Source organism: Heliangelus exortis, chromosome Z (genome assembly GCF_036169615.1).
Source record: "Heliangelus exortis chromosome Z, bHelExo1.hap1, whole genome shotgun sequence".
NCBI classification, from domain to species: domain Eukaryota; kingdom Metazoa; phylum Chordata; class Aves; order Apodiformes; family Trochilidae; genus Heliangelus; species Heliangelus exortis.
The window spans coordinates 8,432,221-8,447,650 of record NC_092454.1 but is presented as its reverse complement, the minus strand read 5'-3'; the positions used below and the strand labels follow the sequence as shown (position 1 = coordinate 8,447,650).

Here is a 15,430-nt window from a genome sequence, read left to right as displayed (position 1 = left end):
AATTAGTGATATCCTGTTCTTTGTAATTACTGATGGAGTGATTAGACAATCTTTTCTATTACAGTACAATGCTGATTCCCCTTTTAGAAGTTCATTTGTTTCCAGGCATCATTTGAGTTTATTCTCTAGGGGAGGCACTGAGGAGGTGATTTTACTAAGTATGCCAGTGAAGTGCATGTGAAAAGGGGAATCCATCCATCTTTAATGCTGGATTGACTCCAGCACTGGGTGTGCTGACCCATATCTCATTTTCTGTCTGGTTATTTTCACCTGGGGACAGCCAAAGATATAACTGACTGGTTGCAGAAAAGATGGCCAAGATCTATGCCTACAGGATCAGATCTGCTGATCAAAGAAACATCTCTCCATCTGACCTTTTCTGACTTGTCTCTGGGTTTTTTCCAGAACTGACCAGATCTGCATGAAAAAATATCCCTCAAAATATGGACTGACATATGGCTGGTCATGTGTATGCTGTGGTCAGTCTAGCTGGAGGGGAGCACTCTGATATTTGTGTCAGAGACCTTCTAGGGCAGACATGGGACTCTGTTTTTCACATTTTCCTTTGTTGTATTCAGAAAACTAAATACTGATGGGGCTTCCTCTGGGCTGGTCACCTTCTATAGTTGATGTGATAAGAGGCAGAGGAGTCTAGGACAAGATACATCTCTCCCTTATGTATCTGAATGCTTCTGAGCAGATCAATTGCAGATTTGTTTCTCCCTGTTGGTTCTCTGTGAAGGCCAAGGTGATCAGTTCAGCTGCTTGTATCAACAGTCAGAGAAAACAATTTTCACCTGTTACTTGGCCCCTGGTGCATATTTTTGGGCCATGGCTCCCAAACATTTAAAAGAATAATGCTAATCCTCTGTCTTTCACCTGTGCTGCAAGAGAAACAGGGCTCTATATGAAAGATATTGTGTTGCCAATGGTAGCACAAATGATTGTGCTGATCTGAAGACAATCACCCTTTTTTACTCAGGCAGTCATCTGTGACACTATGGCTTATGCAATTCCTGTTCCTGCCTATGGATGTCTCTAAACTGTTCAGAATTAACTTGGCAATAGCAGGTGCTCCTCCTGGTTTGCAGACTGAATAACCTGGGTGTCTGGATTCTTGAGCAATAAAGGGCCTTAAAAATTTACAGTGGGGGATGCACATCTGAAGAATATACCTTGGCAATACGCAGGATCCATTTTGTGGTGTAATGTCATTCATGCATTTCTCACAGACCTTCAGAAAGAAGAAGGCATTTTCTCTCTCCTTGTGAGGAGAACAAGATGATTATAATCTGCTGACTAGCACTGAAGATGCATGGTCTGCAGCCTAAAATCTGATGGGTTTCAGGGAAACATTTGCTTAGTACTGGCCATACTTCCAACAAGACTGAATTAGGAGCAAGGAGGTTAAATTTAGCTTAGGGTTAAAAAAGTTAATGCTGTAAAAGTAAGGTAGTAATTAAATCATGATACTTTGCTTATAGAAACTAGGTTCAGTGGTTTCTGCTACAGCAGGTATCCTGCAGGGAGTGGCCACCCCATTTCTGGCATGCTTAGTGTTCTGGAGATACCCAAGAAACCCTGCAGAGTAGGAAAGCCCCTTCATATGGTAAAACAAGCTGGGTCCCTTTACTTCATGTCCCACTTTGCAGCAGCCTCCAGAGACAGCCCATGAGGTAAAGGAGCATCTCCAGAAGAGCTGGAAGGTTTATAGTACCCCATATCTGAACACAGCCATGTAACTCATCTTTGCTTCCTTGGTTAGCGAGGGGACCCCAACCTTGTCTCCACCATGTCTGAATGTCCTTACCCTTGAAAACACTCCTGCCACCCTTCTGTGGTCGTAGTTTCTGTTCATGCATTTTCCTCTCTAGTTGGGGTTGCTCAGAGGTGTTAGAGAGGCAGGGGAGGGAGTTTCTTCCCAGCCCAGTGGCTGATGGTTGCAGCCTGGCTGAGTGCAGCAGGATCGCTGAGGTGGGAGGACAGGAACTCGGTCACCTTGAAAGAAGCTGACAGCAGAGACCTACCTCCTTCCTCCCCGGGTGGCTCCAGGGAAATTTACAAAAAGAGGGCAAGTCCTGTAAGGGTCACTTGTCTTCCTTACAAAACCTCGAGGGCATTCCCAATAAAAGTCACTCCACTCCGTCCCCAGCTCCCTCTGAAGACAAATGTCCCATCCACTCTCCTTTCACTTTGAAAGAGGCCCAGTGTATGGTCCCAGTTAATAAAACTGTAGAAAGTGAGGCAGTGACCCCACCAGAGGCAAATCAATAGCAGTAGGGCCCCTGGGTATTGTGTACTTTAAAATATGCCATTTGAAATGCAGATTTCCCCTGCCTGGGTTGGGGCCTCAGAGCTCTAATCAGAAAGGTAGCAGCCTTATTATCTCAGACTGATCCAAGGGGATAGAGATGAGCTTTTCCATTCCTCAGCTGAAAGGAGTTAGCTCCTTCTGCTTCTCTTACTTCCTTGGCATGATCTTTGCCTCAGCATTTAGAGATTTTTCTTATCCAATTTCATAGATTCATTCCCTCTTTCCTCCAACATGGCCTTGGTTATTGCTCAAATATTTGTGTTCTTAGCAGACCAGGAGAAGCTACTAAATTAGTTCATGCCCACAGACAGCGCTTCAAGAGCTATGAGCCTGCAGTTCCCACCCCAGAGCTTGAGAACTTATGGAAGCTGGGTACTGTATTGGCACTGGTAAGGCCATTCAAAGAATGGGGGGTGGTGTTAGGGAGGACTAGTCAGTAGAGAGAGATGGGAGGATTTATCTCACACACCCTTTTGCTAGCTCAAGTTGAGATAGCTAAACTTCAGCCATCTCTGTCATCAGTGGATGAATAGGCACCTCCATGGGCTTATCCATCCTATCATAGCATGGGAGATTAAGACCTCAAACCAGCAAAAGGTAGAGTTTTGCAGCACAGTTGTGCCAAATCAAGGGCTTGCTGGTGCACATCTGCCTCTCCATGTCTTGTTTCAGGACAGATGCATGCCCAAACACTGACAAAGACAAGCTCAGGCACAACACCAGCAAAGAGTTGACCATGCTGTGCAAACCTGGTGCTTACTGCCCATTTTCCTCCTTGAAGTGGATCCCTGTGTGGTCACTGTTGGTCTAGTGGTGTGGGGTGAGGACATATGGCCAGAGGCAGGGAATGGGGTGGCCTCCTCTGGCATCAGGTGGCTGTGAGATGGCAATGTTGTGCATCTGCACCCAAGGAAAGGAAATAATGTCCTTTTCTTACAGGAGGAACAGATGCACAAAGAGATGAAGTGACTTTCTAAAGACCAAAAATTCCTGCTAGAAATAGGACAAGGATGCTACAACCTGCCTTCCCCAGCCCCTAGAAGAAAAAATACATGTGAAAGTGAAGGATGGGGAGAAAGACAGAAGGATTATTTCTGATGTGCTCTTTTTGAAATAGCATGGTCATTGTCCTTGGAGAATGTTTACTCTGAATGATCTGATGACCTTCTAATTTTTTTTTCAGTGTTATTTTTTATCCTTGTCGCTGAATCACATGATGTTTTGTTTGACTTTCCATATTCTTCATTCAGTAATAATAATAAAAGTAATAACAGCACCCCACACTTCCCACCTCTACCAATCTATACAAACACTTAGTTAATTAATCCTCATGGTATCTCTGTGATAGTTAGAGATAAGTAAAGTGATCAATCAAGCACTAAGAGGACTCATATTTGGTAACATCTCAGAATTGACAAATTCATGTCTGTTCTACCTAACTGTTCTACCATTGGGAAATAAAACTAAAGATATCTCCCAAGCTTTCAAACAAACAGGAGATATTCTGTAAATGACTCAGAATTGTCCTTCAGACATCTCTGAATATCTCCTTGGAAACATAAATTTCTGCTTTAAAAATAAAATTTAAATTTAATTAAGATTTTTTAAAAACTTAAAAAAAATATGTGCAACACCTCGATTCAGGTATCTTAGAGTATTTCCAAAGCCTGATACACAGCAGCCTGCATTTCTAGCTTCCTGAGAACTGTGAAAAAAAAACCCCTCAAAATCTAAAAACCAGAAATAGATAGAGCCCAAATCTGAATGTTCATTATTTCTAAATTACCAGGGAGCTGAGGATCACAAATATGGCATTAGCCCTGCTACAAAGTATTATGGCTTCTAAATAGCTTCCTCTTCTGGAACGGATAAGAACCAGTTATTTCCATAACAGGTAGTATTTACTAAATATACTGTCCCATTTTGCTCAATTAAATATAATAACTATTATAAACAGAAGATAGTCTATATACAGTAAATTTTCCCAGATTTTATAGGGCTAGCTGATTTTTTTTTTTAAGTATCTTTCCAAAATAATTTTCCACAATCACTGGGGCAAGGAGGCAGAAGAGGGCACCCAGCCTTTTATGGGTGCATGGTGGACACTGCTGCCCTGACTTCCCAAGGTCATACATACCACATACAATGGAAAAGGAGAGCTTTGCTGTACTGGGAGAGCTTTGCTGTTGCAGTTACTGTCTGCAGTTCAGGAGCTGCAGCCATTTGTACTTTTTCAGAGTGAGGGAAGACGGGATTTACTGACAGAAAAGGACTTGCTTCAGGCAGAAGAGCAAATGTTACCCTTGCCTGTGTTGCCCCTGTCCCCATCTGTCTGTTTCTACTCACCAGCTCTATGCCTATCCCCTCCTGCAGGATGCGATCAGTTCCATGGCTGGAATTTGGCCAGGAGACTGTGGCTAACATGCCCACTCCATTTTTTATGCAAACTTGATTTATGACTTTGATCTTATTTTAAATAATTTAAAAATTAAATAATTTATACTGTATCTGTCACATTCCAAGGCTCCTTCCTTTGTTCTTGCTTTTTTCTTCTGCATTTTCCCATCTTCCCAACCCTTTTAAATCTGTGCATGTTTCTTTTTTCTGCATGGTGGGGCAGCAGAGGCATGTGATAGTTACTGACTGCTTACCTCTTTCTTCATAGAAAGAGGACCTGCAGTAACTTTTGCCACTGTTGCCTGTTTGTGACAAGACTATAGTATGATCATTCATAGTCTGGCTTGATTTTTACCACACGTGGTTTTGGATGTGGTCACCCCACCTCTTACCAGGGACTAGGAATGTGCTGTGCTGCTCTCAGCAAATCAAGGGTGGTTCCACCGAGCATCAGCCTCCTTCTCTCCAGTCTGAGTTCAGGTCTATTCCTCAAACTGACCTTAACTGGGACTGTAGAAACACCTATCAATCCCTAGTTGTAGATCCACAGAATTCTGACAACAAAAAGGGCTGATGCCCTGTACATGTGGGAACGAAAATAAAGAATTGCTCCATAAAGGAGCAACCTAGATGAATACGGGAAGACACACGGGCTGAAAAACCCAACCAAACAAACAACAGACAAACACTAAAACATTAAAAAAACACACGAACCCTCTGAAACAAATTAGTGTAAATGCTCTGGGAGATTTAAGGAGCCCTGAAACCTGACTTGCCTTGTGCTGCATACAAAAGAGGTGAGGTGGGTCTGGTGTGACTTTTCGTGTCACAGAAACAGCACACAGAGTTAGTGCCAAGTTTTGTCTGGCCTGCTTGCAGGAGGCACTTGAGGATGGGAGGCAAAAGACACACGCAGGGGAGAACCCCCTTTGGTTCCTGATTTGTATACCCTTGGATGTGAGGCCATATGGCTGCTGAACCCACGGACTAGCAGTGTGAAACCATTGCTACTCTCAAGGTTAAAGTTTCTTAGGCTGAGCGGTTTGGCAGTGAGCAACATTAGAGAGTGAGCTGTGATGTGGCCATTTGCTAAGCTGCAAAGGAGGTAATGTGAAGAGGAAAAGGGGCCCAAAGCAGTCCTGCTGGCAACACTAGCAGCTATCAGTTAAACAATGATGGGCTGAGATCCTCCTTGCCTCTCGTCAGTGATGCTGCTGGGTTTGAATGTCTATGGCTGCCCACTCAATTCCCAAACAGCTGCGCCCAGTGGGTTTCTGCTGCACCTTGATGCAGGGAGACCTTTTTGCAGGAGATAGTCCAGTCAATGTGATGTGCATGACCCTTTTTCTGGGGGAGATCCAACAAGAGATTTCTGCCTCGGGGGTTTGACAACCTTCTCCATGTGTATGAACCATTAGAAACTATTGCTTAACCATCCCCCATGGGAGTGTCTGGAAATTTGTATATGGAGACATCAGTCAAACTTGTACTGCAGTAGGATAACTGAAGGACAGGCTACAAGCACTGAGCATAGTGAACATAATGTCTCATGCTAGTCCTGCACTTCCTGCCACCATATCTAACCCCTGTGTGGAAACCCATGGACCCAGAGTGCCAGAGAGATCTGTGCACCAGAAGGAGAACAGAAAATAAAGAAGTCTGATCAGCAGCTTCATTTGTGCATGGGGAAATGAGAACATGGAGTCAAACAGTTCACCCAAGATCACACAAGTTGCTGGTGGCAGTGGCATCACCTGTTATCACTGTCCTGCCTTCTCACTGCTTCACCTTCCCTCCTCTTGACTTGCCTTAGTATTTCGACTTCAGTTCAGGCTGAATAAAACTACCTCCCCCCCACCTTTTCCCTCTCACCCTATCGATCCCTGCATCTCCTGCTGGCATTTACGAGGTGCCAATCACCCTGATATCTAAGAGCCAACAGTCCAAGGTGGATTAATGGGGACTGAGGGAACGTCACACAGCCTTGTTGCTCCCTTCCTTCCCTTTTGTGTGAGACTGTGAGATGAAGCAGATAGGGAGAGACACAGATAGGGAGCTGATTGAGAGACAGCATCTGAGCACACTCTGGGTGTACAGGCGCCACACAGAAATGTGATCCCATCATTTAGACAGCTCTGAAGTCCCCGGGGTAATTGATGTCACCAGCTTGTCATATCCAGTGGGTCAAGATCTAAAACTTATTCTTTCCCCCTTAATAGCATATTTAGCAGGGGAAGGGGGAAAAAAAAATAGGTCCGATTCTGCTTTCACAGAAATCAATAGAAGAAAATATACATTGGTTTCAAACAGAGTGGGAGCAGACCCAGAAACGATTTTCACTCTTCTTTCAGCATTAAATTCTCACTCAGACTTCTACCCCCATAATGTTCTGCATTATCTGATGAGAAATATGTGGGGGGAACTTTTCTGATGGAAAGGTGCAGAATGTATTCTCTTTTATATCAGCATAAACCTAGGGTGGCAATTAGAAGAATTAGTCTAGATTTAAAATGATGGGAGAGTAGTTTTTGGATCAGAGCATCTGGACAGGGCTGGAACTAGGTAATCTTTAAGGTCCCTTTCAACTCAAACTATTCTTTAATTCTGTGATTCTATGACAGTGGTGTCTTTACCACCTCTCCAGCTGCCTGATCAATGCCTGTAGTGTAACATGGGAGCAACATCTTCTGCCTGACAACCTCTGCAGATGTTTGTCCTGAGCTGCCCATAGGTTTGCCTCCTGTTAATTTCTCTGGTATGTGAGGGCACAGTTACTGCATCCCCCTGCTGCTGGCCAGTAGCTTGAGCTCAGCTGTGATTTACTGTCTATTCTCCCCTTCCTGAAGCCTTCCCCAGACAGGAAGACAGTTAAACACAGATGGGCTGTGGAAAGAACAGCTATTCTATGGTGAGGAGGAAAGCAGGGGACAAAGGAAGAAGCAAAGATTGTCTTTGACTGGGAATAAAAATGAACAGGGTAAAATGGAAGAAAAAAAATTGTTCTAGTGGAAAGAGAAAAAAAAGTCCTGAATAACACCAGGAGGTACAGCTGCTAGGAGAGGGAGAACTGTGGAGCTGTACATGACTCTGCATGGCCCATGCAAGGGGGAGACTGGGATGTACCAACTGTTCAGTGAGGCATAAGATACTCCATGGAGGGCAGAAATTTCAGGGGTGTCAAATAAATAAAAGAACATGTGGGTGTAATGGGAAATCCATGGTGCCAATTCATGAGAAGAATGTGGGCTGGGAACAAAGCAGAGCCTTGTGGTCAGTGTGCTGGAGGGAGTTTGGGTGCACTGGAGTGTGATTTCTGAGTTTGCTTTGTATTACCTGAGGCACAGAATGTGGTCTCAATCAGAAATACAGTACTCTGGAAAATGGGATTAACTGTTCTTCTGCCCTCTATAAAAATCCAGCCCAGAGTACACAAGAGCCACATACTTCCACCAAACATATGAAGTGCTTAGGTGCTCTGTCACTTCCTATAAGTCTGCTCCAGAGAAAGCATCCAAAGTTACCTGACAGTACTGAATCTGCTTGCTGCAAGGATCAGCTCTACCTTCCTCAGAAATATATGGCAGAGACACAGTTACCTGAACCTCACTTTGTCTTGCAGGCACTTGTTAATTGCAGTCTATGCATCTGTTGGGGGGCTTTGCCAAGAGCCCAGCTCCCTGTGCAGTCACATTTTCTCAGGCTCCCAGGACCCAGGTTTGATATGTAAGTAGGGTACTTGAAGTTATCCAGTGCAATACTATTTTAAATAGCTGATGGATTTTCCCAGTGTGCTTAAACCATACTGTTTAGGAGAGCACAGACTGTATGTGTGCATGTATCTGCTTGTCCACTTTAGTATTACCTAGCATGATTTCACAAATTGAAAAGCACTTCTGTCAACAACTGTCTTTTTTTCCTGTTGATAAAGGTACTCCAAAGGAACTGACAATGGTGCATGGTGCAGCAGGGGCCTGGCCAAATAGGAGCTATGTCCTCCATCCAACTTATTCTGCGTGGCCTGCTAGCAAAGAAGAGCCAGAAAGGTATTTATGTCCTCTCTGGCACCAGATGGTGCCGATACAGGGCAAAGAATTAAAATAAGCTGAATTCAGGTCTATTCCATCCGAAACCTCAAAGGCTGGTTGTTTTTGAAATTGACAGCAGTGGCTTAGACCCCATGGGAAGTGTCTTGCATGAGTGCACACATGGTCATTGTTTGTCTACTGCTAGAAGCAGGTATCATACCTCTGAGGCCTGCCTGGGAGTTACCGTCACCCTACCCTGCACAGTGCAGCTCAGTTTGCTCCCACTGTGTACCTGATCTGATGGAGAAATCACAGGTTCATCCCCTACCCTTGCCACTCTGTACTTTTGTGTCCCTCCAGGTGCCATCCCTGTTCTAGTGGTCATGCATACAGCCAGTGTCTATACTTACTGCCTGTGCATAGGCGCCATAAGCTCCGAACTGGATGGCCATGGGGTTGAACATTCCCATTTGTCCTGCCATCTGCTGCATGCGTCTCATTGTACGTTCTTTGTCCGTATCTGCAAACTTCACCACCAGGCTTGAAGAGGCCCCCTGCAGGTCAGGAAACAAAAGGTGACACACAAGGGAATTAGCTGGTACACACTGACTCATGCAATCCACGTATCTAATACAGATTTGGTAGCATGGGATCCAGCTGGTGATGATTTCCACACAACTTTTTAGGTCTTTTGACCTGGACTTTTCAAAGAGTCTGAGAGCATCAGAAAGGAAGGAAAAGGTCCTGGAGGGTGAATGACTGACATCAATTACTATTTTCCTCCTATATTCAAACCTCCAGGTTGCTATTAATGTTCTCTCTGTAAAAGTTGTTGCCTTCTTCTTTCAACATATAGAATACTTTTTGGCCCAGCAGGGTGTCCTCATCAGAGGACATGACCTGGACTTCGTGCAACAAAACACACAAGCTTTTGTTGGTTGAATGTGGTAGGATTTGTGAACTGATTTATTTTAATGGACTGTGTTAGCTCTGTGCATGCCAGACCCCCTGCACTGGATTGCCCTTTCATACTGCTATGCTTTTTAATCCCCAGACCCAGTGAGAAATCCCTGCCAGCCTTGGAGACAGGATTGAGCATGCTGAGCAAGGGGTGTATTTCATCATGAAGCAGCCTCTCTTCTTGGGGGGGGGGGGGGAAATATTACCTGATGCACCTGAATTTCCTCTCAATGAACAGTAGGAAATAGAGACTACCACAAAAGAGCCCACAATTAATAGAACACTTTTCCAGGAATGCTCTACAATGTTTGGGTTATGACTGCAATCAGCACTGGTGCAGAAGTACAGATGATCATGAGAGCTGGCTGCTGAAGCCTGTGAAAAATGCAGAGCTTCTGGGAATGAAAGACATACCTCTCCTCCCCAAAATGAGATGAAAGGTCAGTAAATGCAATTCTTAAATTCCTGATTGGAGCCAGAGATGGGAAGAAATAGGTCTGCTTAGGAAGGAAGGCACTGATAATTTTTTGTTGGCTTCAAGGACGTCCTAACTTCATGGGTGGGATGATTCCACATGGCACAGTCTCCCTGGGGTAAGAGCAGTACAGGGACAGGGGTCTCTGGCAGCAGCCCTAACTGGAGGCAGATGGTTTTGGGAGCTGGGCTGCCCCTGAGTCTGGGGAGATGGGCAAGTGAGCTGTCAGGAGACAGACAAAGAGCAGCTGAAATCATCACCCTCCCATGCTATGTTTCCCTTTTGACATGCTGGTGTTCAGCAATGGAAATATAGTCAGTGGGGCAACTGCCAGCTGAGGCTCTGGCCACGGCAGTGGGGAAAAACCTGCCCAAAGACAGAGAAGCTTGGTTGCCACTGGGCTCTTGTTTTCCTAGCAGAGGTAGGAATGCCTGAGATTACACAGAAGGGGTGTTATTAACTGGTTTACACACAGCCCTATGTACCTGTAATAAGACAAAAATAGCCGTGGTAAAAGCAGGGCTGCTCTGCTACAAACTGGGAATAGCACAGTAAACCACATCTATGGGTGTACATATATATAAGTCTAAGCTTTGCATGCTCAATAGCCTCTCCTGATCCTCAGCCATGAATAAAGACTTAAGGAATTAACTTGATTAAAAAACAAAACAAAGCAAACAAACAAAACACAAAAACAATCTAAGGCCACACAATGAGCAATGTTCCCCTGGATTAGCAGCCTGTTCTAGGAGGAAGTGATTTTCATTGGCAAAGCATCTTTTTTGACATGTTAGTCTTTCTCTAATAAATCTATAACCCACTCAAAAAACATGGTGAAGACAAGGGGTTGAAAGCAGTGCTTCAGAAAAACAAAGGGATGGAGAGATGAATGCTCTATTCAAGGATGGAGAGCAGTCTTCAGAAGTTATTGTAAGAGCAAAACTGAAATAGAAGAGCAGGGGGGAGAAAAAAAATCTAGCCAAATTTCCCCTGCATTTCTGCTCAAGGTTGGGTGACTCTTCATTTTTTAAAATCACATGATGTAGTTATTGATCCTTCCCCAGATCACACTCTTAATTGCAGCTCATCAACAAATGAATATTTTAATGCATACATTTCCTGCTAATTATCACCTGGACCAGTCCTTAATTAGATTTCAACACTCATTTAATTAACCCTGATCCAAGAAACTGTTTAGTAACCTGAATCTAATGATTTAAGCCTATTTGCAGCTGTGTTGGAGGGAGGCACTGGTCCACAGCAGACTGGGCTGCTCAGTGCTGTTGTGACTTGCAGAACAGAGGCTGCAGCATGATGGGTACAATGCAGCACAGAAGATATTTCAACTGAATAAGGTGAATGAGTATTCATCTCTGCAAATAGGATTTGAAGATGTGACATACTTTAGTTAGCAGCACACAGAAGTGTAAATAAGTTGGTGTCTTCTTCCTTCCCCTCTATTTCTTTTAGCCCTGCGAGTCTTAGGGCCAGAGAACTGCCTCAGGAAATTACTGATGCCTCACACTGTTGAAAACCAAGCTATTATTGCAGCTGGCATAATCAAAACATGGGTAACCTCCACATGAAGTTCTTGTCCCTGGAGTGTTGTTCCCTCCTGATGTGAGTCACAGTGACTGCACAGCAGCCATTTGACCCAATGGAATCTAAGACTGCCTCTTATGAGATATTTTTTCTGGGTTGCCTGTCACAGCAGGACTTTGGGTCTCTGAACAACACTATCATAGACACAGGGCAGAAAGGCCACTGGCAAATAAAAAGCAAGTTAGAGCACACACAAACTACAAAGAAAGAGGAGAGAAAGGAGGATTTTTTGAGAGTGCTCTGCAGTGAGATGCGCCCGTAAGCAGTTAGGGAGATGTAGCTGGTAGAGATACTGCATTGCTCTTGAACATGAAGACTGACCTTGGGATTGATGCTTTCTGTGTGTAGTTCCTCATGTGCAGCCCTTCCACGTGGCCCAGAGGAAATCAGTCAGTAAACTCTATCAGACCACCCACTGAAGGATTTTTAGTAGTAGAGCTGAACAATGCTGTTCATCTGCAGCAGAACAAGACTACTTTCTACTCCGGAAACTCCTAAAAATCCAGGGGATAACATTAGAAATGCCCCTGAATGGGCCAGTTTTTCCATTGGGGTAAAAACTGCAGAGCCTGGACTATTTATTGCTTCCGCAAGCCTTTAAACTGTGGTGTAAATCAGCCCTTGTCTGCTGACAAAGGCAATAGGTCCTGTCTGCTCAGTCATTTATTAGTAATACATAATCTCCCTCTTGCTCTCTTCAGCTGTTGGACTGGACCTTGTATTTCTCCAATCCCCAGAAGAGTTACAGTGGGTAAGTCAATAACATTTGAAATGTACTTTGAGATCTGTGTGTTAATTCTGCATTTTACTGAGGCAAGGACTTATTTATTTCTTTAATTTACAGATCCACTATCATGAAACTGAGCATTCCTGCAATAGGCTACTCGGAACTGCTATTTCTCTCCTTTTCCATCAAATCAACCTCCATTTTCAAGTGCTTTGGTATCCATTGATGAAAAGAATAATATAAGGGTTAAATACTACTATGCCTTCCCTATTCTCTCCTGGCCCAGCAAGTCTACTTAATATGACTATCTTGCTTCCTGTCCCCCTCCCATGCATAATAATGAATTGCTCCCCTTAGTCAGCAGAGTCAGACTCTCTCTAGGCTGGTGAGGCAAGGGAAAAGATGGAGGAAAAATCACCCTGGGCCACACTCACTTTGTAATCCCTAACCAGAGTCCTCTGTGGGAAAAACTAATTTCCCAGCCTGTCTTGACGTGTGAAATAAAGTCATTCTTGAAAACGGCAGCTTGACAGGTCGCTTGTGAAATTTCATACTCAACTAAAAATAAAATAGCCATCCATTGATATTTCATTTCGTGGCAAAGAAAAACAAATCTTTTGCTGGTCTCCAGGAGTGTTTCCCATTAGTTATGGTTATACAAATAGAGTGTATACACAAATTAATAAAAAACTTTTCAAGAGACCTAATAATACTCCAAAGCATCAAAAAAAGCTGCTTCTTCCTAAACCAACATTTATAGGAAAAGTTTTGTGAAGACTTTTCCTTGCAGAATATATGCTTGAATTTTCTTCTTCAGTCATCCCCATAAGTGCCCTCTGACCCAGCAGGTTACCAATCTCTACAGATTGTTGTACGTCTTTTTCTTCAAAAACTGATGAGCTTGAACCTAATTTACCAAAGACATTAAATTAAATTTCACTTGAAGTCTAATGTATGTACCACAGGAGGTGAGCGTACACTTAAGTACTTTTCTGCAAGGGTGTCTGTGTCATGCATGTGGACTTTTACATCTTGGTTAATTCAAATGGAGCTGGTTAGAAGTTTTGAGCTAAGTGTATTTTTTTAAAAAAAGGCTTGTTCTGCTAAAGTTCCAGTGACAAGTGCCCTTGAGTATAAGGGATCAGAATGTGTAGATCCTACTAAGTACCTTCCAAAATGTTAGCTGTGCACACCAGTGGAGATGCTTAAATGAATAGGTGCTGTTGAAGACTTCTCATTGGGGAAATCAGAATACCTTCCTAAGTGTCACTGTGTGAATGGGGTTGCTTGTGTTGAAAATTTAGCTTTAGAACTCCCTTTGCAACTTGTAAAATGGAGCTAGGAGGATGCTGATCTGCAACAAACTATTCAGGATAGTATTTCCATGTGAGGATCCTTGACTTGAAGTCCTGAAAGCCTAAGGAGATTTCAGGCCAATTGTTATGATGTCTCCTAAGTCTGAAAACAAAACCTGATTATTTTTTTTTAATGCTTTGGTAGTTCTGCTGAAAATAGGACTGCTGAATTCGTCAGTGGGAGTTTGACCCTAACCTGGGATTTTAGACAAGCAAGAAAGAAACTACTGTCCAATTAAAGCTGTAGAGCAGAGGGACTTTTAGCTATGTGGAAATGTAATTACCCATGTTGGAAGATGGCCAGAAGACCAGGACTAACATCCCTCCCCTCTTGTGAAATATGTAATGTTTTTCTTTACTCAGGGCTTCAATTTCATATCTCATCTGAAAGATGAGCAGGGTAGCAGTCACTAGGAGCAATTTGCACTGTAAAGTCTTCAGAGCTGGTTCAGACACACTTGAGATGAGAGTGACAGAGAGGGAGTAGGGAAAGGAGACATTCATCCAGGGCTGGAGTGACAGACCCTTTGATAATGCTGCTCCCTCGGTAGAAGGGATTCTTCATGCAATGTCTAAGCAGAGAGAGTTGCTGCAGGTACTTCCTTTCACAGGTCTCCGGAGCTGTAATTTATTTAGAGTGGAAGCTTGATTTAGGTTTTGCTTGCCAGTACAACACTTAGCAGGTGTCTCTCTGAGCTAAAGTTATTGCTTTCCACAGGGCAACAGAATCATTGACTCCTGGTGGCACTGTACCCAATTCTAATTAAAAAGAACTCAATACATAATAAGCCAAGTATTAGTATGCCCTTCAAATCAAAGCCAGATATCCAAACAACCTGAACTTCAAAGCAGGTTCTTAAAGCAGCTCTGCAGTTTTTAGCTCATTCTATGGATGATAAAAGTCCTCACAAAATCATTCGTCTTCCTTAATGCCTTATCAAGTGGAAAGTTTTGTTATACCAGTAGACTGGAAATTCTTATCTGCTATTTAGGGATATGAAAGCACTAAATAATTCTTTTTGTATATTTGAAGAGAAACTTAAAATCCAAAATTGAAAAGAAAGTGTTAGGGATTTCCTTTTCCCAGTGTGAGGAATGTGGTTTAAAAGAAGAAGTGTTTAGTTCTGAATTTACTAAAAATATACTTTCCCTGGAAATATTCTTACAGCAACAAATGATGACTTGCTGTATTTATTTTTTTTTTTATAACTTGTTATTTCTATTATGAGCATATTTGTTAGCTGCAGCATAGAGTCCCATAAAAGCCAGTATCTGAAATTCTCTCTCCTACTAGCTAAATAGGAAATGTGGAAAATAAGAGAAGTGGAATAGTTCCAGGGCCATAAAGGGAATTGTCGACTCTCACAGCAAGGCATCACAACCAGGTATGGAGCCCCTTATGCTTCAGCACTCTGCTCACATGAGCTTCACTCTTCCTTGGCAGTTCAGGATGAAGACATGAGCAGCCTACGATGACTTGGAGAGAAACAGATGTTGAGGAAGGATTCGCAGACTGGGGAGATACATTTCAGCTGTGCATGTGACATAAGAGAGCATTTCAGTGGCACTGAGTTG

The 15,430-nt window shown here is 43.3% G+C and overlaps 1 protein-coding gene across 11 annotated transcripts in view; it reads right to left on the bottom strand.

Annotated features, from left to right (window-relative positions):
• The window catches only part of CELF4 (CUGBP Elav-like family member 4), a 706,664-nt gene that overhangs the window by 74,622 nt on the left and 616,612 nt on the right, over positions 1-15,430 (bottom strand). For all 11 annotated transcript variants that reach the window (XR_011723157.1, XM_071730001.1, XM_071729998.1 and 8 more), the window contains exon 6: positions 9,147-9,290. Coding sequence is in view for 10 of the 11 variants with exons in the window: in XM_071730001.1 (XP_071586102.1) it covers positions 9,147-9,290 (144 nt within the window). In the remaining variant the exon portion in view is untranslated. The remainder of the gene's footprint in view (positions 1-9,146; positions 9,291-15,430) is intronic.